Below are 23,076 nucleotides of genomic sequence, written 5' to 3' on the forward strand. Positions count from 1 at the left end.
ACACGCACATATACCTCCATATATATACTGTGCACTTATGTTCAATAAAAAAAAAAAAAAAAAAAAAAAAATTAATTAAAAAAAAATATAATAAAAATCCTAACCAGTGGGTGGCGGAAATGCACCTTAAGTTGTTGCTCAACCACCAAAAAACCAATAGAAGAAGAAGACGGAAGAGGCGAAAGTTTCCCGCTTTGGTACCAAGGTTGTGTTGTTGTTGTTGTTGCTGGTGTGAACCAGTACTGACAGGCATTAATAATAACAGTCCACCATGAGGAGAACCAGAGGGTCCACCGCTAAGACTAAGAAAGCAGCAGAAAGTGAAGAGGAGGTCCCGTCCGACGCCATAACAGGTCTGTAGCTGTTCGGACTGAGCCGACATGTCTGGACAGAGAACGGCTTCATTCATTAGCTTTATTTTTGCTTTTCTTTAATTTGCCTGATGATAATTCAGCACACCTGGGTCTGGGGGTTCTCCCCCTCGACAAAATGTTACAAAATGCACGCAATTTCCTGCATTCTGGTGCATTTTAGCCTTAATATGAACATGTAAATAAAATCTTAATAAATACGCTGGCCCAATAATCTTACTGAACTCAGTCACACTTATGTCATAACAGTGTTGCAACAAATTAATCACAGAATTACACTGTTGATACTTGATACAAGCAGAAGCAAAACAAATTTAATGCTTTTCAATGCCATTTCATTTTTCATGCCCAAATACTATATTTTAATGCCACAAATGCAGAAGTCAGTGCATATTTAATTTAAGATTTGCAAACATTTCATCAAACAGATGAAATGTTCATTCATTCCATTCACATCAAACTGTCTTACAGAACTAGCTACTCGATAATCACAAAATCAACACATTTAGACTGATTGTCAAGTTAGCATTAAAACTAGTTAGGTTTGAGTATATGGGGCGGGGGTTGTAACCCCCTAATCCCCACCGTATTTTACGCCTATAATCCCAGATGTGATTCACCACCAGCTAGGAGTAATTGCCTTCTTAAATACACAGTAAACTAGGGGTGTGTATTGCCTGGCATCTGGCGATACGATTCGTATCCCGATACATAGGTCACGGTACGATACAATATATTCCGATATTAAAGTATGAGGCGATTATCGCTATTTTTTAAAATATATATACCTAAGAAACAACTAATCTGTAAATGTGTACACCTTTATGAGAACATTATGTATGAAATATATTTTATTGGCATAGTTTACACTCAAAACATTGGCTTTAACATGCCATGTGCCACCAATTTAAAATAACTTACAATCTGCCTGTGGCTTTTAAACCAACTTTAACTTTAGTTCAACTTAACTGAGGTTTATGCCTAGAACAACAAATAAATGCAGAAAGTTAGTACCCCAGGTTTCAGCGCGCTTCTTTGTGTTGTTACAATGTCTCCTGCAATGGAAAAGACTTTCCTGGGTAAATAAAGGTAAAAAAAAAAAAAAATTGATATGGATGCATTTTGAGTCAATCTGAGAATCGCGCGATGTAATATTGCAATATATTGCCAAATTGTGCAATTTTGCACAATCAGCATGTAGTTATCTCTATCATGTGCTACTAGAACTAGAAAGTCGCTCTTTTCAACTCAAATATACTAATACCATCCAATCTGTGTGTGACCAGTGTGGCAGTGGAAGGGAGATCAGGGTCAGTGGGAGACCTACTCATCTGAAGCCAGCGCCTTGTTGGACTCGGCCGTGTCTGCGGGTGAAACCTCAGTGACCCTTGACCTGGGTTCAGGGACAGACTATGAAGTGGATCTGAAGAAGATGTTCCAAATCAACCCTGTTACAAAGTACAAGAGGAAGATCCGCACTCACGCTGTAAAGCCAGGTACTTTGTCATAAGTTTGTGGGTAAATAAGTCGACTTTGTAGATCAGAGACTCTAGTGGCCCCCAGACATGGTCTGGGGGCCACTAGAGTCTGGTTGTGCGGCAAGAGGGTTGGCCCGATTTTCTGTGACATTCGTCATTCGCTTGAATTGAAAATATTAAACACAGAAAATTACACAAAGACAACAAGTAATATACAAGAATGACTCCATTAATGCAAAACAACAAAACTTCACAAAATGACGGATAAAAAACACAAAAATGAATCCGAAAACATACAAAATGACAAATAGGACACAAGAATGAGTCCTGAAATGCAAAACCACAAAAATTCACAAAATGACTCCAAAAACATACAAAATGATGGAAAAAATACATAAAAAGACAACACAAATGAATCCAAAAACACATAAAATGAGATAAAAATATATACAAAATTAAAAATAAAATGAAAACACACAAACTTTGTTTTTTCCTGTGTTAATGCTCAGATTGGTCATTATTCTAAATGCTGACATTTAGGTGAAATTATTGTTTTAGGCCAAAAATTTGCCTTTTCATTTTCTGTAATGTTTTCTTTTTCTCTTTTCACAAGAAAGTGTAAATGAAGCGGTGGCGGTGGCCAAAGATGAGCAACCAGCACAAATAAAAGAAGAAGAAGTGGAGGCAGAGGAACAACCACCAACCAAAAGGAGGAAAGGACAAAGCAAGAAACAGACAACGGCAGAAAAAAAACCTAAAGAGGAATCAACGAGTGAAGGTGATTTAAGGATTTTATCCTAATTACTTTTCTCTGTTTTACTTTTAAATAAATAGTAACTGTTGTGTGTTGGATGTGATTAATACAGTTTCTATTTTCTTGTGTTAATGAACAGAAGTTGTGAAAACAGTGGTGATGAAAGGAAAAGCTCCAGTGGACTCTGAATGCAAAGCTAAACTGGGAAAGGTCTTTATGCACTTAAGCTACTTTTGTAATGCCTGAATGTTTTTTTTTGCAATAATATTTTATCAAAATTCATAAATAGACATCTTTAGAATTATCAATAGTTTTAGTTTACCATTTAAATAAATATTCAACTTTGTGTTTGTTGTCAACACTGTAAGACATAAAGTTCCCAGTTCGCTAAACTGGGAAACATTAACTCTAAATCACCTTTAGTTTTTTAAAATGTGTTTTGTGTATTTTCTCTTCCAGGCTCACATTTACAGTGAAGGAAATGATGTGTTCGATGTGATGCTGAACCAGGTAAAGTTTTAACAAAACAAAACACAAGTGTGATTGTGAAATTAGAAATTATTCTTTGATATGTGTGGGGCGCGCCTTCCCTGGGGGGCGCCAGAGTTCTTCAGGGGAGGTGCAGCGTGCGAGACGAAATAAACCAGAAGAAATCGTGGTAAACATTATCACACAAAGGAGAAGAAGAAAGTGGGAAGTACATGTATCTGTGGTGTCTTAGGGGGACTGATACTCGCACACTTTGAAAACCCTTTGTTTTCCCACAATGCAATGCTGAAAACTTTTCCGACAATGTCAATAAACCAGGATCAAAACAAATGTTTGCACAGCAATTTCAACCTTTTGAGCAAATTATCTTTTATTTATTGATCCATGAGGCCTACACTGTCTTTATCTGCAGCTTTAAACTCTTCCTAATTAACACTGAAGCTCCCATTATCTTAACAACAACAGAATGGAAGTTTTCAAACCTTAGTGCTAAATTTATCAACATCTGTTTTGTAATTTTCAGACAAATCTTCAGTTCAACAACAACAAATACTACCTGATTCAGCTGCTGGAAGACGACAACGCCAAATCATACAGTGTGTGGGCGAGATGGGGCAGAGGTGAGACAATAGTTTAATGTTTTTATTTATTTATTTGATCCATGAGATTGCCCAGTGTACTAATGGTTTGTTCTTGTCTGCTGCTGCAGTGGGTAAAGTGGGCCAAAACAGTCTCACAGCCTGTGGAGGAGACTTGCTACAGGCCAAAAATGTCTTCAAGAAAAAGTAAGACTGTGTTTTTTTTTTTAATTTTATTTTTATGTTTTTAATAATGTGTATATTTGGGGGTGTCTGGTTTAACGTGTTGCAGGTTTCTTGACAAGACGAAGAATGAGTGGGACGAACGGGATCAATTTGAGAAAGTAGCAGGAAAATACGACATGGTGTTCATGGACTACAGCGCAAATGAGGAGGTAAAACCTTAAACTGACTGCAAGCATAATGACAATGGCTGATTAAACCATTAAAGATTAAATAACATAGTAAAAATGAGGGGGGAGTCACAAACAACAGTGAAATAAGAAGGAAAATCACACAATCGCACAATAAAAATGAACAAAAGGTCCATAAAACAAAGGAAATGTCAGAAAAATACATTTAAGTGACTTCTCTTTTAGAGCAGCCTAACTACCAGCATGTTGATCAGCTCCTGTTGCTACACAAAAACCTAGACACTCCAAAGCACTAACTTGATGAACAGTTGACTAACTTCAAAAAGTTATGTACAATTTTTATTTTATTTTTGTACGTGTTGTTTACCTCCTTTCTGATGGAGGTTTTATTGTATTTATTTCAGTATAAATCATTGAATAAATAATGATAAATCAGTCAATGACTCAATGTGATTGTTTTTTGGAACTGGGACATATTTCTAAAAGTTTAGGATTCAACTTATGTGTTTGGATAAGGAAAAAATTGTGATAATCGTCACTGTAGGATCACAATACTTATAAAATCAGAATCGTAATTTAAATTGAATCGGCACCCAACAATGGTGATTAAAATCAAATTGGGACAATAGGGTATCGTCCCAGCAATGATAGCTACAATGATAGTTGCATTGCTACACACTTGTTTTGTCATTGTACAGGAGGAGAAGAAGAAGACCACAGTGGATGCCGCCCCCACAGAGAAGATTTCCAAGTTAGATGTGAAGGTTCGGTCGCTTCTGGAGCTCATCTGTGACATCAAAGCCATGGAGGAATGTGTGCTGGAGATGAAGTTTGACATCCAGAAAGCTCCTCTCGGTCCGTACGGCTGTTCAAACTCTAGTTTGATATAATAAATGCACAGTTTGGGTGATTATTCTTTGCTATGTTCTGTTTAATTCCACTGGTAGGTAAACTGACTACAGAGCAGATCCGAGCTGGATATGAAGCGCTGAAGTTAATCGAGGACTGTTTGAAAAAGAAGAAGAGTGGAAATAAAGCTCTGGTGGAGGCGTGCAACCTTTTCTACACCCGCATCCCACACAACTTTGGGTAGGAGATGCACAGCTGTGCCTTTGGTTTATAGGCGTGTGTAACTTTGAGTTTCACTTTTCCAGGTTGAAGACTCCTCCTCTCATTAGTACGGAGGTCCACCTGAAGGAAAAAATGGCTCTACTGGAGGTAGAGCATTTGAATTTAATCTACTTTGTCCTGCCCAGATTAATTATAAACCAGTGTTTCTCAAATGGAGGTACGTGTACCCCTAGGGGGCACTACAGGGCGTACTTGAGAGAGAGATAGTGTGAATAACAAAGTGTCACCCCAGGCTTGAGATGACCGAAAATGATCAAAACTATAGAAATAAATCTATTCAGGAGCCACTAAATCAGGGTTTTTCAACCTTGGGGTCGGGATCCCATGTGGGGTCGCCTGAAGTTTCTAAAAAAAATTAATTGATTTTTGAAGTTTTTAATTCTTCTTTTTTTATGAAAACAACACATAATTTTAGAACTATTTCTATACTTTCACTTTATGAAATATAAATCTTGTTAAACTAAAATGCAGTAAAAAGAAAGTCTTGATATCAAAATGGGGTCACGATCCAAGAAAAGGGTTGGGAACCACTGCACTAAATACTGTTTTTTTCCACTTATTTACAAAATAAGATCCTTTAAAATGTTGTAGTCAGACAAAGGGGGTACCTGGATTCCAAAATAAGAGAAAGGGGTACTTGAGCCAAAGAAGTTTGCTATAAACCATGAAGGATGAGTTTGTTCCGTGTTGTGTTTCTGAAGGCCCTGAGTGACATCCAGATAGCTGTTAAAATGGTCCAGTCTGGACAGGACAGCGACGAGCATCCTGTGGATCGTCATTATCACTCACTGCAGTGTAAACTGGAGCCTCTGGATCCCAGTGGCAGCAACTACAAAGTGAGTACCACTTTAAGAGATTCATCAGCTGACTGCATTGGGTTTCAACTAGAAGTTATATATTTTAGCATATTGCAGCTTAAAAAGATGGTCCTTTGTACTTTTACTGCAACGATGGGCAACTTTTATCACAGCTGGGGCCACAAAAATGTAATAGTCTGATCTGATATCAACATCTATGTCTGCATTTAGGGCCTATGTTTTTAAGCTAAATAATTATATTCTGGATTTATCTCCTTTAGCGGGCTTCACCTAACCTAACCAAACATAGAACAGAAGCTGCCCTACAACAGGCTGAGTTAAGCGTGTTGATTTCAGTCTGGTTAAACGGTGAATATTACAGCATCAGACCAATCACAATCACAGAGGAACTGAGAGCAACTTACGTCACAATTGAGGAATAATTCTTTAAAAATATGAAAATCCATAAATTAGACCAAAAACAACATTGTTGCTGCAGTGAAAGCAGAAAGTAATTAATGCAGGAATTGATGAGTGTTAATGCTTAAATTAGTGAGATTATAAAAGAAGAATAAACAGACATTCTGATCAGTTTCCCTTTCTCTTTTACTTTGTCTCTGGTCTGATGCTGCATTCATACAGATCAACTTATTACATCATAAGGTGGTATATATTTATATTTTACATTATCTTACAGGACTGAAGCTCTTTGCATTACTCCAGAGTACATTAATGAATGAATGAATAGTTATGAATTTATCGGTCTTAAAGCGCCTGACGCACACAAGCTTTATCAGCTAACTTATTTTACTTATTTTACTTTATCAGTCCATCAGATATTAATCTATATCTTTCCTAAAGGATGTCATTGGTAAATTAAAGGATTGCATCGGTTTGTAAATATTATCTCTCTCCTGTCAGCTGTCAGATCAGATTCACACAGTGACGTGTTCACACAACACCTTTTATTGGACAGCTCGCTTTCTAATGTCAGGGCCAAATTTACGGTTACCTCGGCTTTAACTTGTGACGGATGCTCTGCATTGATAAATGATGAGAACCAGACTGAAAAAGGTGATGAAGTAATAACATTTTTTTTTATTCTAAACGATATAGAAAAGGAGTACAAAGCAGGATCGATGAGGGAGATGTGACCGGCCGGTCGGAGGAAAAAGAACAGAACTAACTGGAAAACTGTCCACATAGCATAGATTGATAGCCCCACCCCAGAAGATAGGACAGGAAGAGAGGTCAGCTTGCCCCATGGGCTTGGTGCCACCGGTATCGCATATGATAGCCACATGCGTAGATGTGCGTAGGTGTTTGGCGTCTGTGTGTGGCGTCTGTGGGTGCTGACCAACCTTGAGTTGTAGCTGTGTTTATCAAATGAGGCATGTGAGCGTTTCTGACCTTCCCAAGGTAGAAAGACAGACAAAGAGAGTGATTGAAAGTTACATCTCGAGGCAGGCATACATTTAATTGAGTAAGATCGATGAGTAAATACATGAGTAAATATAATTTATTAATTTTGCCACCACACTAAGAAAACTGATTCGTCAGGAGGCGGGACTTTATCACTCGCTAAATACGCCAAAATTCGCCAAAACCTGCTTCCGACCAGGCTAGCCGTTCAGCATGAGTTTACATGGTGATTTAGCTCCGTAAGTCGTTAGCAAGCTTCGTAGTCCAGCACACACTGATTAAATCCTGGAAGTTAGCAAGATAAGTGGTAATCTCGCTTCGTAGTTTACCCCCTTAGAATAATGACCAATCTGAGCTTTAACGCAGGAAAGAACAATGGGGGGTTTTATTGACATTTTGTGTGTTTTTGAGACATGTTTTTGGTATTTTGTATATTTTGTTTAGTGTGTTTTTGTTGTTATACTTGTGTGCTTTTGTTGTCACATTGTATATTTTTGTCATTTTGTATATTTTTCTCATCTTGTATGTTTTAAGAGTAATTTTGTGTTTTTTTGTTGTCATAATGTGTTTTTGGAGTAATTTTTGTCATTTTGTGTGTATTTTTGTCATCATCTTATGTTTCAAGAGTAATTTTGCGCATTTTTGTTGTAATGTGTCCTTTGTGTATTTTTTGTTATAGAGTGTGTTTTTGGAGTAATTCTGTATATTTTTCTGTCATTTTGTGTATTTTTGTATGCCTCATTTTGTGCATTTTTGTTGTTGTATTGTGTTTTTGAAGTCATTATTGTGTATTTTTGTTGTCATGTATATTTTTTTTAATCATTTTGTATATTTTTTTGTCGTAATGTTGGTTTTTGGAGTAATTTTGTGTGTGCATTTTTGTTGTCAAAACATCTCAATTACTAAATTAGAATAAGGGCTGCTTGTGGCCCCGGGCCATCAGTTGCCCATGTGTGTTTTTTTGTCTAAATCATTAGTTTTGTGCTACTCTGCCTGAGTTGTGCATTAAGTAAAATCTTTTCTGAAGATCATAAACAAGTACCTGCAGTCGACCCACGCCTCCACCCACAACTACTACACCATGACCTTGGTGGATTGCTTCTCGGTGGACAGGGAAGGGGAAAACGACAACTTCCTTTCACAGTTACACAACAAGTGAGTAGATCAGATGCACACTGAGATTAAAACACTGTGTTTCTGAGCTGTTAAAATCCACCAAAACAATGGAAAACTGTGTTTTTCAAACAGGACTCTTCTCTGGCATGGTTCACGTCTCTCTAACTGGGTCGGCATTCTTAGTAAAGGCCTCAGGGTGGCCCCACCTGAATCTCCTGTCACTGGTTACATGGTAGGATGGTTGAAACTCGTCTACATTTGACACGTTTTTATTGTTTGCTCATCTTGACAATATTTTGTCAGTAGTATTAAAACTGAAGTATCAGTATGACATTTTAAATTAAAATTGCTGGAGATAATTTTTTTATCAGATAAAGACACAGTGTAGGCCTCATTGATCAATGAATCAAAGATCAATGCTTGAAGAAAGACGTCGAAGATTTTGTTAGGAGAAATGAACAGTTTTTGTTGTTAATTATTATAATGAGAAGCTAGTTAATTAACAAAAAAAGGCATTAAATAAGTATGCACTTCTTCCCACTCCTCTTTCAAAAATATGAACTGAATTGCAAAATTGTGTTGAGAATCTTTTTGTTTTATTTGTTTATTATATTTTGTTCACATGTTGGAAATAAATAAAATAAAACTATCATTCAAAAAACGTAAAAGGTTGAAATTACAGCTCGAAATTTTGTTTTCATCCCCATCATCTTTCTCACGTTGTTGGAAAAGTTCTTTGCATTGCATTCTGGGATATGGAGTCCTGTACACGGATGCACAGAAGTACCAAAGTTACTTCCCAACACATTTCTGGTAAAACTTGTGGAAGTAAAAACATTTCTATGCATCATTCTAGACTCCACATCTCACAATGTCAATAAACCAAGTGGAGATTAAAATAAATATTCAAGCGGCAATTTGTACCTTTTACATCTTTTTTTTTTTGAGCAAATGATCATCGATTTATTGATCGTTAGGCCGACACTGGATTTATCTGATGAATAAACTTGTCTTCAGCAGCTTTATGCGTAACTTTCTTTGTCTATTTTTTCCCATCCAGTTCGGTAAAGGCATCTACTTTGCAGATATGTCGTCAAAAAGTGCCAACTACTGTTTTACCAACGAGTCCAACTCGACTGGACTGCTCCTGCTGTGTGAGGTGAGATCGCTTCTCATTTATTTTGTATATCGTGAGAAAAGTTCAGAAAACATTATTGTTTATGCTGCGGTCAGTTAAAGCAAAAGTTGGAAAAGAGACACTGACTCGTCACCCATGGTGAAAAGGCACCAGTAAAGGGCGCTTGTAAGCTTTTAGCTTCACCCTGCATTAATGTAACAATGCATTGTTGCGTGTTAATGTTTTGTGTGTGAGTGCAGGTTGCCCTGGGAGACGCCAACGAGCTGCTACACGCCGATTACGACGCCAACAATCTACCAGCTGGAAAACACTGCACCAAAGGCCTGGGACAGACTGGACCTGACCCCAAAAACTCAGTCACCCTGTTAGTCTGTTTCAATACTATGACATGTTTCATACGAGGCTGGAAAATGATCATCCGTACACAATTATCGCTAAAATTACTGTGTAACACAGCAAAAATACTTTCTGATAGACATACATGACTAAATTTTGTCATAGTTTTGGTGTTATATTTAAATACAGAACAAGTCTTTTTTTGTGTATTTATTTTTTAATGTTTTTGTATATATTTTTCTCTAATTTTATGTGTTTTATGATTAATTTTTGTGTGTTTTTGTTGTCCTGTGTATTTTTCCATCACTTTATGTTTTTGGAGTCATTTTGTTTTTTTGTCCCTTTGTGGTTTTTTTTTTTGGTCATTTTGTACATTTACTTTGGGGGCCGCACAAAATGTAGTCATTTTGTGTGTTTTTGGAGTCACTTTGTATATTCCTTTTGATGTTTTGTGTATTATGTCATTTTGTGCTTTTTTGTTGTCATTTTGAATATTTATTATTTATACTTTTATGTATTTTTGCTGTCATAATGGGTAAAATTTGTGGACATTTTGTGTATTCTAAAATTTTGTTGTCTATTGTATTTTTCTCTAATTTTGTAAACATTTTTTTCAAGTCATTTTGTATTTACTAGCGGGGCCGCCATTTTCCCGCGTCATACAGTACCTAAATTGTGTACAGAGTTAAGTTTTAGCATTTAGTTTCCCCACAGTTTAAATTAACAGGGAGGTTTAAGGAACAAAAGCAGAACAAATCTGAATCTGAATAATGTATATTTTTGAAACGATTGATCAACATGCTTCCTTTGTCTCTGATTATTTTCTTTCTGTCATTTAGGGACGGTGCCACAGTGCCGTTGGGCCCCGGTGTGAAAACAGGCGTGGGTAAAAATAGCAGCTACTCCCTTCTCTACAATGAGTTCATCGTGTACAACCCGGCCCAGGTCCGTTTGAAGTATCTGCTGCGTGTGAAGTTTAACTACTAAGACTCACCACAGCGAGGAGACGACTCAGCGTTCACGTTCTGCTTAATATATTATAAACCTGTTAACAGACATGTTAACTTTCCATCCACTAGCAAAAATGTTTTACAATCATCGAGTGACTGCTGCAATGCTTGACTTATTATTTGAGTCTTGAACTTCAGTTATTAATTGAGTTATTATATGTAAAGCTGAAAATATGGGTAAAAACTAACTCATCATACTGCAGTGATGCTATTTTTTAATTTTTTGGACAGGTTCGATAGTTTTCGGTAAATGTTTTTCAAGCAATAAAACGTCAGAACTGTTTTTCCTTCTACAGTTTCACATTGTGGTTTTTATCTCACTATTGTCGAATGTTTTTCTTTGTTACGGTTGTGGAACGACAGTTTGTAGAATGTTGGATTGAAATGGTCTCGGGGCATTTTTGCACTAGTTTTTTTTTCATGTTGCTTTTACAATGTACAAGTACATTAAAATTCATTAAAAATGGATTTAAAAAGTTATTTCATCTGGACTTATTACAGTTTTTTTTTTTTTTTTTTTCAATCTTTTTGATCTGAAATTTTAAAAATACATTCTGAATATAACCTTTAAAGTATGGAGGACCAAACCTGCCAAAAATGAAAATTAAATGAATAAATAAATGTGGAAAAAAAGGAAATTAAATACAAGGCAAAAAAATAATACAATACAAATGTTTAAATAAAAATACATTAAATAAATAAATACAAAAATTAAAAAATACTATCCACAAATGAAATGTAAAAAAACTAAACCCATATATAATTATTTTACTTTTATTCATTTATTTTCTAAATATTAAAATATATATATATTCAATTTTGTTCGTTTATTCATTAATTTTTGGAATTTTTTTTAGTTTTTACCTTTTGTATTTTTATCCACTTATATTTATTTGTATTTAAATTTCCTGTTTGCTATTTTTCACGTTATTAATTTATTTTTTAATTTTGGCAGGTTTGATCCTTTATGTTAAAGATGACCCACACAGAGAAAAACATTCTGAGAAACACTTTAAAGATAAAAATTTTGATTTTTTTAAAATTATTTTCAAACAAATACAAGATTCTGTTACAACATAGAGCCAATATCATCCCACCAGCAGCAAAAAGTAGCGTTTTGGTTTGTAAGTCGGTACACCCCTTCAAAGGCAGAAATATTTCAAAATAAGATATTGTAATAGAGGCTTTTTCTTTACAGCTTTGTTTGCGATGATCACATGTGCATCATGTCTGTTTAACATTGTTACCTCCTCCCCAGCAGGTAGAGGAAGAGGAGTATAATATCAAGATAGATGGTGAGTGCAGCTCTGACATATTCCTCTGGATCCAGACGGAAACTCATCACTCCCATCATGAGCTGACAGTCGATCAGTAGGAACTGGGATGGATGAGGGAAAAAAAACCTTATTAAATGTATTCATGTAACATGTATTGTCTTTAATTTCTTTTTACCAGAGAATAGAAAAGAGCTCCCAGGCATCCATAGACGACATCAGTGATGTAGGAGTTGTAGAAGATGCAGATGATTCCAAACATGATGAGATCCACGGCAAGAATCAATACAACACCATAACAAATGGTAAAATCCCATTTGGTCTAAAAAATAAATAAAAGGAAACCAGTGATAGTTTAAACATTCATTCCTGTATGTGACGCCCTTTTTAGTTGTATCTTTAGACTATGCTGCACCTCACCTTTAATAATTTAATAATTCTTATATAAAATCAGCATGTGATAAGCATGTTTTTATGAGTGGGCATCCATCTATTGATTGTTTGACATTCTATTAAGAAAATAAGTGTGTAGCATGTATACTATGCTTTATTACCCTCCCACTGCCAATACATGTGATGTACTGTGGGAGGAGAATAAGGAAGAAAGCAGAAAATGAACAGAGTAAACATGTAAACTTTAAATTCCCCCTGAATTAAAAAAAAAAGTTTTTAAGATCTCGAAGGCAATTCATCCATCATGATGATGATTATCTACCTGTGCTGAGAACAGGATGATGCTGACTGTAATGACCAATGTGACTCCCATCATGATGATCACAGCGTAGGTGTCGTGAAACGAGGCAATGGTCCCCACCATGTAGGATAAACTCAAGGTGACAACAGCCTGTTGGGACACACACACACACCAGTCTGTTGAAGAATACAACCTAAACATTTGTTAAACTCACTAAATATCTACATGGTTTACTTTCACTTGTATCTATAAATCCTATTCAACTTTTCATCCTTATTTGAACCTTTTTTATTTTTTTCTTCCATGTTAATGTTAGTTGCTTTGTATAAAGATATGTTCGGTGGCCCTGAAGTGCAAAACACAAATGCAACAGAGAGAACACCCAAAAAAGAAAACACAAACACAAAAAAGAAACCGTAAGATAATCATTGAACGACATCTGCCTCGTCCAGTCAGTGATGTCACGTGAGCCAACCCTTCCACCGACATCTTCCGGTTTCGTTTGCATTTTCTGTTTTGTCGTTTGTGTTTGCATTTTCTTTATTGTGTTTTGTGTTTTTTTTGCGTTCCCATTTTGTCTTTTGCGTTTGCATTTTCTTTTTTGCATTCATGTTTTGTCTTTTGCGTTTTTTTTGCGTTGGCGTTTTGTCTTTTGTGTTATCTTTTTTGCGTTCGAGTTTTTGTCTTTTGCGATTTCTTTTTTTTTGCGTTCCCGTTTTGTCTTTTGTCTTTTGCATTTTCTTTTTTGTGTTTTCTTTTTCGCGTTTTCTTTTTTGCGTTTGTGTTTTGACTATTGTTTGCGGTTTTTTTTTTTTGCGTTCCCGTTTTGTCTTTTGTCTTTTGCGTTTTCTTTTTTGTGTTCATGTTTTGTCTTTTGCGTGAGAATTTTCTTTTTTGTGTTTGTGTTTTTTCTTTTGTGTGCTCTCTGTCCTGATGAATAAATATATAATCTCTAATGCAGTGCTTCATTGATGAGTACAGGCCGTTGGACCCACCAGTCCCACCACGTTCCAGGGGTGACGGCGGCTGAAGGATTCAGAGAAGCTGAGGGCGATGGCGACCACTGCAAAGATGATGAAGGAGCTTAAATAGGCCCAAAGGTTGGTTTGCACCGCCTCCTTAACCACGGTAGAGAAGGTGAACACACACACCACACTGAAGGTGAACAGCAGCTGCAGGATGAGGAGGCTGAAGACCTGAAGAGAAAACCATGACAAGACAGTTTTACTATAACTAAATAAACTTTTTTTTTTGGGGGGGGGGGGGGGGTTCAGTTACGTAAAACAGGAAGGTCCTTTCATGTTCATTGTTTTTCAGGTACAACTTTTACCAAAATGAGATCTTTGCAAATACATGGAAGAAGTAATCGATGCTCAGTCTGCAGGTGTGGGCAACTGGTTGAACCCCCGGGGGCCAAAGTAATGTAAAATCACAGAAAAATACATAAAAAAAGCAGAAACACTAACAAAATTACACAGTGACTCCAAAAATATATAAAATCACTAGAAAATACACAAAATTACTCAAAAAAAAAAAAAAACGCACATATCAACTATTTTCCAAAAAGACAACAATAAAAAACACAGAAAACCCTTTTGTTCTTTTGTGTATTAATGCCCACGTTGGTCTTCATTCCAAGTGTTAATCTTGTGCCCACGTATCAGACAATCACTTTTTTTTTTTTTTTCCTTTGGTTGAAAAAGTGGTAAAAAGAAATAGGGAAAGGAGGAGTTGGGGTAATGTAATTTAAAAAGTAGGAACAATTAGTTTAAACTGGCAAAAAATGGGCATGACGATTCGTGAATGTGTTTAAATTGGCAAAAATAAACATGAAATATGGTGATAAGAGGTTAAAAGTGATAAGAATGGGTCAACATATGCAACATTAGGAGGAAAAGGGTTTAAAAGTGCTGAAAATCTCTTGAAAATGGAAAAAAGGTTTAAATTTGATAAAGAAGTTGCAGAAATAAGAGTAATGTAGCAAAAAAATATTGTAAGAAAAAGTGATGAAAATAGGTCAAAATATGGCAAGTTTGGTATAGTTGCATTAAAATGGTAAAAATAAGCAAGAATGGGCTTAAGTTGTTCAAAAAATATTCTGAGTTTCTTGAAGTCATCTGGCGACCCCTTCCCAGTGTCTCATGAGCTCAAATGGGGCCCTGGCCCAAAGGTTTAGAACCCCTAATGTAGATCATAAAACAATTAAAACTGTGATAGGGCCAAAATAAACAAATAAATAATACATAATAATGATATGATACACTAAAATGAGTGATGTCTCAAAGCAAAATACTTAAAATTAAAATTAAAATAAAATGTTAGTACCAACCTTTCTAATAAAACCTCTCCTCACTGTGTCATCATCAAAGGAAGATGATGATAGGAGTGGAGTTGTGTCCTCTGCAGTCGATGGGAGAAAGCCGGGGAAAGACTCGTATCCAGCAGAAGGTTGGCAGATCGATGTGCTCTCAGCTTTAGGGACACTGTTCATCACTGGAGCTGCAGAATACGGCGGGGGCTTCTCATTGTGGTAGGAAGAGGTCAACGTATCAGACCCAGGAGTTTTTGGGGGTTTGAGGCTCTCAGGTTTATCTGACATTGTGAATGAAAAGGAAAGATCTGAAGAAAGGGGACACAAAAACATCAAAGTTGTGGAAAAAATCAGCTTCACCCTCTTAAATATCATGTAAAAGGTTGTTGTCTGACAGAACAAAAGCTTGAAAAGAAGATTCTAGCCTTTTTCAACCATGGGGTCGTGACCCCATGCGGGCTCGCCTGAAGTGTCTAGTAATTGATTAAAAGAAATACATTTAAAACATTTTAAATTATTATAATTTTTCAAATTAAAACAACACACAATTTTAAAGAAGTATATTCTGTACTTTCACTTTTATGGAAGTAGATTTGCTTTATTATTCAATAAAAAAAAAAACAACAACAATGAAAAAATGTGTTCAAATGCAATTATCCATCCATCCATCCATCCATCTTCATACCCGCTTATTCCCGTTTTAACAGGGTCACAGGGGTCTGCCGGTGCCAATCTCCGGCTCTCATAGGGCGCTGGGCGGGGGTACACCCTGGACAGGGCGCCAGTCCATCACAGGGCAACACAGACACAGACAACCATTCACTCCTATGGGCAATGTAGAGACTCCAATCAACCTTACAGTCATGTTTTTGGATTGTGGGAGGAAGCCCACGCAGCACGGGGAGAACATGCAAACTCCACACAGAAAGGATCCAAGTCCACCTGGCATGAACCCAGGACCTTCTTGCTGTGAGGCGGACGTGCGAACCACTAAGCCACCGTGCGCCCCCAAATGCAATTATTTGGGTCTCAAACATGTTTTTTTTTTTTTTTGCATTTAAACACTTTTTGCTTTTGAAAAGGTTTTTTTTGATTGAATAATAAAGACACAAATCTACTTCCATGCACTTTCTAAAATATATATCTAGTTCAAATGAAATGCAGTTGAAAGAAAAACAAGAGAATAAAAAGGCAGAAAAAAGATAAATTAATTAAAAATGCAGTGTAAAAATATCTGAGCTCGCGCATCTTGTCACATTGTGCACTTATCCTGTATTTCCCTATTCTGTATTTGTTACACATCATAACAAACATGATCAAAAACTAATTATTGAAAAAAAGGTTAGGAACCACTGGGCTAGATAGTGTAACCTTATCTTAGTGTGTGAAGTGGGATAGAGGTTAATTCAGACCATCTCATATAAGCACAAATCATTCTGACAGTAATATAATTCACATAATTCATGAGGAAAAAAAGACAAGTTTGGTGATTAATTGTTGCTCAAGAATGGAAATGACAAAGGGAACTAAAAGTGAAAATGTGGTTCAGACACAGATGTAACTATAGGAAACACAAATGTTGTTTCATTATATTTGGGTTAAAGGAATCCTGCCTAACAAAACGCATTATTTTGCACAATATTTGTTTTATTAACTTTTAAAAATGGGACGAAGAGAAGAAGAAGAAGAGCTCTGTTTTTTTTTTTTAACAAATGAAGCTTACAGGCTTACACTTTGCAAAGAACAGTTGCACATTGAGCGTGAATTACAAAGAATTGAGAAAAAAAAAAAAAAAAACATTACAATTTGTAACAATTGTATAAGCCAACAACATTAAGGTGCAATGGGTTCAAAGCTATCAGATTATTATAAAGCCATACTACCTTCTTGGAATTACATAGTTTTAAAGACTCCTTCAGAGATTTTAGTTCTTTTAGAAACACAATAAAAGCAGGTTTAGTGTCACCAAATGTACATTTGTCTACTAAGAATTTTGCCATAATGATAAGATTATTAACTGTAAATTGTTTTTTCTTGTTCTCCAAAATAGTTCCGAATTTAACATCAGTATTAGTCAGTATTTCTAAATTATAGAGCTCCATGTTTCTCTCCTTAATGGCGTCTACGAAACAGCAGAGTGGGAACTGTCGCGCCCTGTGGCCACAGTTTTCATTTATCATCTGTCAGTAAACAAAAGAGGTTTACACTGACTTTTTTTAACCTTTACTGATGTTTAGAGCAACCCAAAGCAGCACAAGTTGTCATTTTGACTGAAAAAGCTGCTAAAAGCTGCTAAATGATCCTGTATGCTTTACTCCAATAAAACACAAGGGGCTAATGGGCTAACGGGCTAACGACGTCATCAATCACGTGATTTCAAGATGGCGGGGCACAGGTCGTAAAACGGTAAAGTACTCCCATTTTTAAAATAAAACAACTATGGTGCAAAATAATGCGTTTTGTTAGGCATATCTTCTAATAAGGACATGTCAAAGGTTTTAGGCCACATTTGTGAAAACAGTGGAGGATCCATTTAAGAAATCATTGTTTGTACCTCATTCAAATTCCTACACTCGCTGCAGTGAGTCGTAACATTTCTCCCAGGGCTAAATGGACAAGAATGGGTGTTTACATCAGCATCTATATAAACGCCTGTTAATCTCAATCTATGGATTGATATTAGACTTCTGTCAATTTCATTACACTGAGCCCTAAAACTAATGTGAAGATGTAGAAATGTGTCCCCACATGGACTTTCATTTTTGTTTGTTGAGTGTTACTGTTTAACTGGGTTCTCATTTAAAGGATAAAGGATTCCTTAGATTTGATTAGAAAAAAAACATGTTTATTATATAACTATTCATTAAAACAACGACAAAAACAGGACTACTTAGTATCATCAGGTAAAACTTAGATGGTGATTATTTTATCATCTGCTGAATGACATTACACTCAGTGAAAACTATAAATCAGATGTGGTGAACTCAGAAGCTCTTTTAATTATTTAAATAAAAAATGTTAATAATAAAACAATGGCTGCTTACCTTTTCTGACGTGCTTTCTTTTTAGTCTCTGTGCCAAACTGACAAAAGAAACTGAAAGCTGACGTATAAACTTTTTTGTTTGACTTCCTCTCCATAGAAAGCAATGATAATGTGTCCCGTGTTGCTTCATTTGTACATTTTTGGAGTTTCTCAAAATTACAGTTGCTACTAAAAACGACAACAAAAAAATCACCTCTTTTTCCTGTATTCAATAAAACAGAAAGCAATCCAAACCAAACATTTGTTTAAATGTAACCCAGGTTTGATGAATTAACTTATGAAGCTGCTAGCATACTAGCATTGTATGGGGTGCCGATTGTAAAGTTATAAAATTTAGATTTAACATTAAATATTTAACATTTAGATATAACATTTAGATTTAGATTTAATATTTAACATTTAGATATTACATTTAGATTTAGATTTAATATTTAGATATAACATTTAGATTTAATATTTAACATTTAGATATTACATTTAGATTTAATATTTAATATTTAGATTTAGATTTAACATTTAGATTAGGATTTAACATTTAATATTTAAATTTAGATTTAATATTTAACATTTAGATATAACATTTAAATTTAATATTTAGATATAGCATTTAGACTTAGATTTAATATTTAATATTTAGATTTTGATGTAATATTTAACACTTAGATTTAATATTTAACATTTAGTTTTAATATTTAACATTTAGATATCGATGTAATATTTACCATTTAGATTTGATATTTTCCATTTAGATATAACATTTAGATTTACATTTCATATTTAGATTTAACATTTAGATTTAGATTTAGATTTAAGATTTAGATTTAAAATTTAGAATTAAATTTAGATTTAGATTTCATATTTAGATTTAGATTGAACATTTAGATTTAATATTTAAGATTTAGATTTAGATATAGACTTAAAATTTAGAATTAAATTTAGATTTAACATTTAATATTTAGATTTAGATTTAACATTTAACAATACTAGAAAAGTAAATATCACAAATTTGGTCAAAAGCAACATTTAAAAAAACAAACAACAACTACGTTTTTTTAAACATGGTTTGTTGCTAAATGTTGCAAAAAGTTGCTGTTTATTAGGCTTGTGCTACTTTACAATCGGCGCCCTATAGCATCTGTAACATAAACTTTGAACAGAGACTCAAAGACAGATTTGTGCCTCTACAAAATATTTCACGAATCATAAGAGCAACTTTTAAAAATCAAATGTTATTACACTGCACTGGCTCAATAAATCAACTTTTCCTTTTGTAAGTTTTCAACATAGCATTAGCAACATTTAAATTCAGTTTAATGTGACTTTAATATGTTTTTAGGCTCACACTCAGTTTGTTTTAAGATACATTTTCCAAGTGCAGTCTTTGATCAACACCCCATGTCACCCACACCACATTAATGCAAACCTCCCAGTTTTAGCTGGAACGGTAAAGAACCATTATACGAGCGTGCTCCCATTTTAATAGACTTTAACTGAAGTGTCATAAAGAACGGGATCCAGGGACGTTTGATTCCGTTGACACTACTGTACGTTTGTGGTAAGGAAAGGTTTTAAATGAGGTGGAAAATAGGTTTGAAAGAGCAAAGTGAAAATGTGGGATGGAGAGGGAAAAAAGAATGTAGAGACAGGGATGCGGTCAGAGTTTTCCATACAGTCAGGAATTGATCCCAGTGGACTTCCTCTGATCTGGATCCATTTTGTCTCCACTGGAAAAGACACTGAAGACCACACAAAACCAGCACAGTGCAATGTTTCTGAAGCTAACAGATGGAGACGATCATCTGCATTCAGAGTCACAGAGCAACAGACACACTAAAACAGTGTTTTTCAACATTGGGGTCGTGACTCCATGTGGGATCGCCTGGAATTCAAATGGGGTCGCCTGAAATGTCTAGTAATTGATTTAAAAAAAAAAAAAAAGAAACCTGATTAACTATATATGTAGTTTTCAATGCACTTAAAAATGACTGCAGACATCAGATATATTGTCAAATGTGTAACTTTATTGCTGTGATTGTCCTCATGAATTAAAATGCATAGAACAATTCCAAAATACAATTTCAAGCTTTAATCCAGGTATAAGCAAAATTGCAACAGCAACTTCACAGTAGCTTAAATTTTCTGATTAAGAAATCAGATAACTACATATTTTACAACATATAACATTACAATTAAAAAAAATAATAAACTTCCCTTAGCGTCTCAGCATAGTTTGAATAAAACATTAATCATGCCTGTGTCACACATATAGCCTACTCAAAGGGTAAACATATGTAAACAAAGAGGGGGCTGGCTTATTTTTATTTTTTTATCTACAAATTTGATAAATCAATTAAATAATTTTTTTTTGCCCAGCCCCAATGTATATATATATATATATATATATATATATACTGTATATATGGCAAGCGGTTTAGGAAATTAAATATGTATTTATTGACTCTGGGAATATATAGAATGAATGAAAAGTTTGAATATACAGTATATGAGAAACACTTCCATATACTGTATTTATATTCAAACTTTGTACATATAAAAATATGGCAACAAAAACATGAGAAACAAGTATTTAATTATGTATTTATTCATTTATGTATTTATTTTTGCAGATATTTATTTAATTACTTACATTACTTACATTTAATTCACCATTTTTTTAAATATGTAATTATGTAGTTTTTTGTCCCACATATAGGATACAGCCTCCAAAAACACAATATAGCTGCTGCATGTGGAGGGTTGAACAGTTGAAATTTAAAAATCCAAAAGTCCATATAAAGAAATATAGGATGAGGTCATTTTAACCTTCTTTATATAAGTAAGGAAATAATTTGCCCTTAGTGATAATTCTTACACTCTCACTCTGAGAGCATGAATGAAGATCACATTCAAACTGAAAATGCATTTTACAGTAAGTGTTTTTTTTTGTTTTTTTTTTAAAATCATACCACTTTTCCAGAGATCAGCTGTCCTGGGAACAGTTATGGGTGGAGTTAAGGGCAGCCTTTGTTCTCTCTGTAATGCTCCTTAACATCAGCAGCAGCAGCAGCATGGTCAGATAATAAAGCTGACAGTGAGTTATCGCCACAATAAAAGCAAGTGCAGGGAGTCACTTTCCAGATGTTCCAACTGAATGATTTATGAGGGATTCTTTTCATTGCTGTCACAAAGTTAGGATTTCCAATTAACAGTTCTACTGATAAATGCATAGTGAGGAGAGAGCAGGCTTGGTTGAAGGGATCAAGATGTCTCATTTGGTTTCTCTGCGTATTTTCACTTTGAAAACATGCTTCTTCTTCTTCTTCTTTTTTTTTTATCACAAAATAAAACATTTTATTGCAAGTTTTTACAAAGTTTGAAAGAAAACCTGCGTTTCAACCCTGACATCACTCTAAAGTTTTATTAGGAGGGAAATATAGAGAAACACAGTGAGTGTTTGAAAAGACAATAGCAGACGACAGGTTAGTGCAGGGGTCTGCAACCTGCGGCTCTGGAGCCTCATGTGGCTCTTTAACTCTTTTGCAATGGCTCCCTATAGCTTTAAAAAAAAAAAAAAAAATTAAATTATGAATTGGTATTTCTTATTGGTATTGATGATTAATGCCATTAACTTAAAATAAAAATCTGATAAAACAGTTGTTTAACCTAAAAAAAAAATGATTTCCACTACAGACCATCAACTTTCATTGCCCCTGTGGCTAACCTAGGTTTTAAATTCCTTTTAAGATAACTAAACTAACAAAAAGACTATTCTGAAAGAAAATAGAGATTGTATTTGTGTGGGGAAAGATTTATTTCATTGCCAACATGCCAGCTTATTATGTATGTTTGATATGCTGCAAGAAAATAGCAATTAGCATGTGTTGAACGACATGATCAAGTTTTTTTTTGTAGCTCTTCAAATCAATTAACTCTAAAAATTATTCGATATTATTTTAACTGCATAGCATTTTATACACTATTGTTTTCCTTGACAAGGTATTTTTTACGGCTCCGGAAGGACTGCAATCCTGGCGAGATTAGGCAAAATGGCTCCTTTGAGGGTAAAGGTTGCAGACCCCTGGGTTAGTGGGACTTTCAGAGCATAGTGATGCAGTTTTGAGCTACAGTGAAAGTGTCAAGGGAAGGAATCAAGTCAAACAAAAACTATTTTTTTTAAAAAAAACTGTAAGTGTAATGTGAAGAATGATAACCATGTATAAATATATATGTAGAAAAGGTAAAAACATTTTCTTTAAACTCTCTTATTTGAGGATTTTTGTTCATGACACTGACAACCCAATCGACCCCAGAGATGAAAATATTGATACGAATTATTCTTTTCTCGGATATAATCCATTTTTAAGCAACTGTTTAATTTAGCAACGAATAACCTTTATCACGGTAGGGGCCACGGAAATGCAAAATGTCTGATTCAAGGGCCACATTCTCAACAATCATGTAGAATATTGACCAACAATATATAATTTTTGTGTGTTTTAGTCACACTGTGCAACTTTTGGTTGATTTTGAAGTATTTCCAACACCATTTAAAAAAATAAATAAAAAAAAACAATTATATTTTTCTGTATTTTAGTCATATTGTGCCATTTTGGGTTAATTTTGTGTATTTCTGCTGTTTTATATATTGTCCTTTCGTGTACATTTCTTTAATTTTATATGTTTTTTGAGTAATTTTGTGCATTTTCTTTGTGGGCATCCTGTTGCCCATATTTGGTTTACAGTACCTGCTCTTTGGAGA

The 23,076-nt window shown here is 34.9% G+C and overlaps 2 protein-coding genes across 2 annotated transcripts; one reads left to right on the forward strand and one right to left on the reverse strand.

Annotated features, from left to right (window-relative positions):
• Positions 1–145: 145 nt before the first annotated feature.
• Positions 146–11,285, forward strand: LOC114458475 (poly [ADP-ribose] polymerase 2-like). The gene is made up of 17 exons (XM_028440850.1): positions 146–353; positions 1,658–1,867; positions 2,463–2,627; positions 2,743–2,813; positions 3,063–3,113; positions 3,616–3,712; positions 3,802–3,877; positions 3,963–4,065; positions 4,743–4,899; positions 4,992–5,133; positions 5,199–5,262; positions 5,877–6,011; positions 8,422–8,549; positions 8,643–8,742; positions 9,571–9,669; positions 9,888–10,012; positions 10,824–11,285. The coding sequence occupies exons 1-17, from the start codon at positions 272–274 to the stop codon at positions 10,969–10,971; spliced, it is 1,953 nt and encodes a 650-aa protein (XP_028296651.1). The 5' UTR covers positions 146–271; the 3' UTR covers positions 10,972–11,285.
• Positions 11,286–12,214: 929 nt separating this feature from the next.
• LOC114458476 (protein lifeguard 1-like) lies at positions 12,215–18,344 on the reverse strand. The gene is made up of 6 exons (XM_028440851.1): positions 18,318–18,344; positions 15,292–15,581; positions 13,958–14,158; positions 12,984–13,112; positions 12,447–12,590; positions 12,215–12,372 (listed from the first exon to the last, which is right to left on the reverse strand). The coding sequence occupies exons 2-6, from the start codon at positions 15,559–15,561 to the stop codon at positions 12,238–12,240; spliced, it is 879 nt and encodes a 292-aa protein (XP_028296652.1). The 5' UTR covers positions 15,562–15,581; positions 18,318–18,344; the 3' UTR covers positions 12,215–12,237.
• Positions 18,345–23,076: the final 4,732 nt, after the last annotated feature.

This window comes from Gouania willdenowi, unplaced genomic scaffold, assembly GCF_900634775.1.
Source record: "Gouania willdenowi unplaced genomic scaffold, fGouWil2.1 scaffold_119_arrow_ctg1, whole genome shotgun sequence".
Classification (NCBI taxonomy): Eukaryota; Metazoa; Chordata; class Actinopteri; order Blenniiformes; family Gobiesocidae; genus Gouania; species Gouania willdenowi.

Excerpts from the sequence above, each read along its gene's own strand:
- LOC114458475 (XM_028440850.1), top strand. The coding sequence starts at position 272 with ATGAGGAGAACCAGAGGGTCCACCGCTAAGACTAAGAAAGCAGCAGAA. Across the intron at positions 2,628-2,742 it reads AGAGGAATCAACGAGTGAAG|AAGTTGTGAAAACAGTGGTG; the intron begins GTGATTTAAGGA and ends GTTAATGAACAG. Across the intron at positions 4,066-4,742 it reads ACTACAGCGCAAATGAGGAG|GAGGAGAAGAAGAAGACCAC; the intron begins GTAAAACCTTAA and ends GTCATTGTACAG.
- LOC114458476 (XM_028440851.1), bottom strand. The coding sequence starts at position 15,561 with ATGTCAGATAAACCTGAGAGCCTCAAACCCCCAAAAACTCCTGGGTCT. Across the intron at positions 13,113-13,957 it reads CCTGGAACGTGGTGGGACTG|GCTGTTGTCACCTTGAGTTT; the intron begins GTGGGTCCAACG and ends GTGTCCCAACAG. Across the intron at positions 12,373-12,446 it reads GAGCTCTTTTCTATTCTCTG|TTCCTACTGATCGACTGTCA; the intron begins GTAAAAAGAAAT and ends CATCCATCCCAG.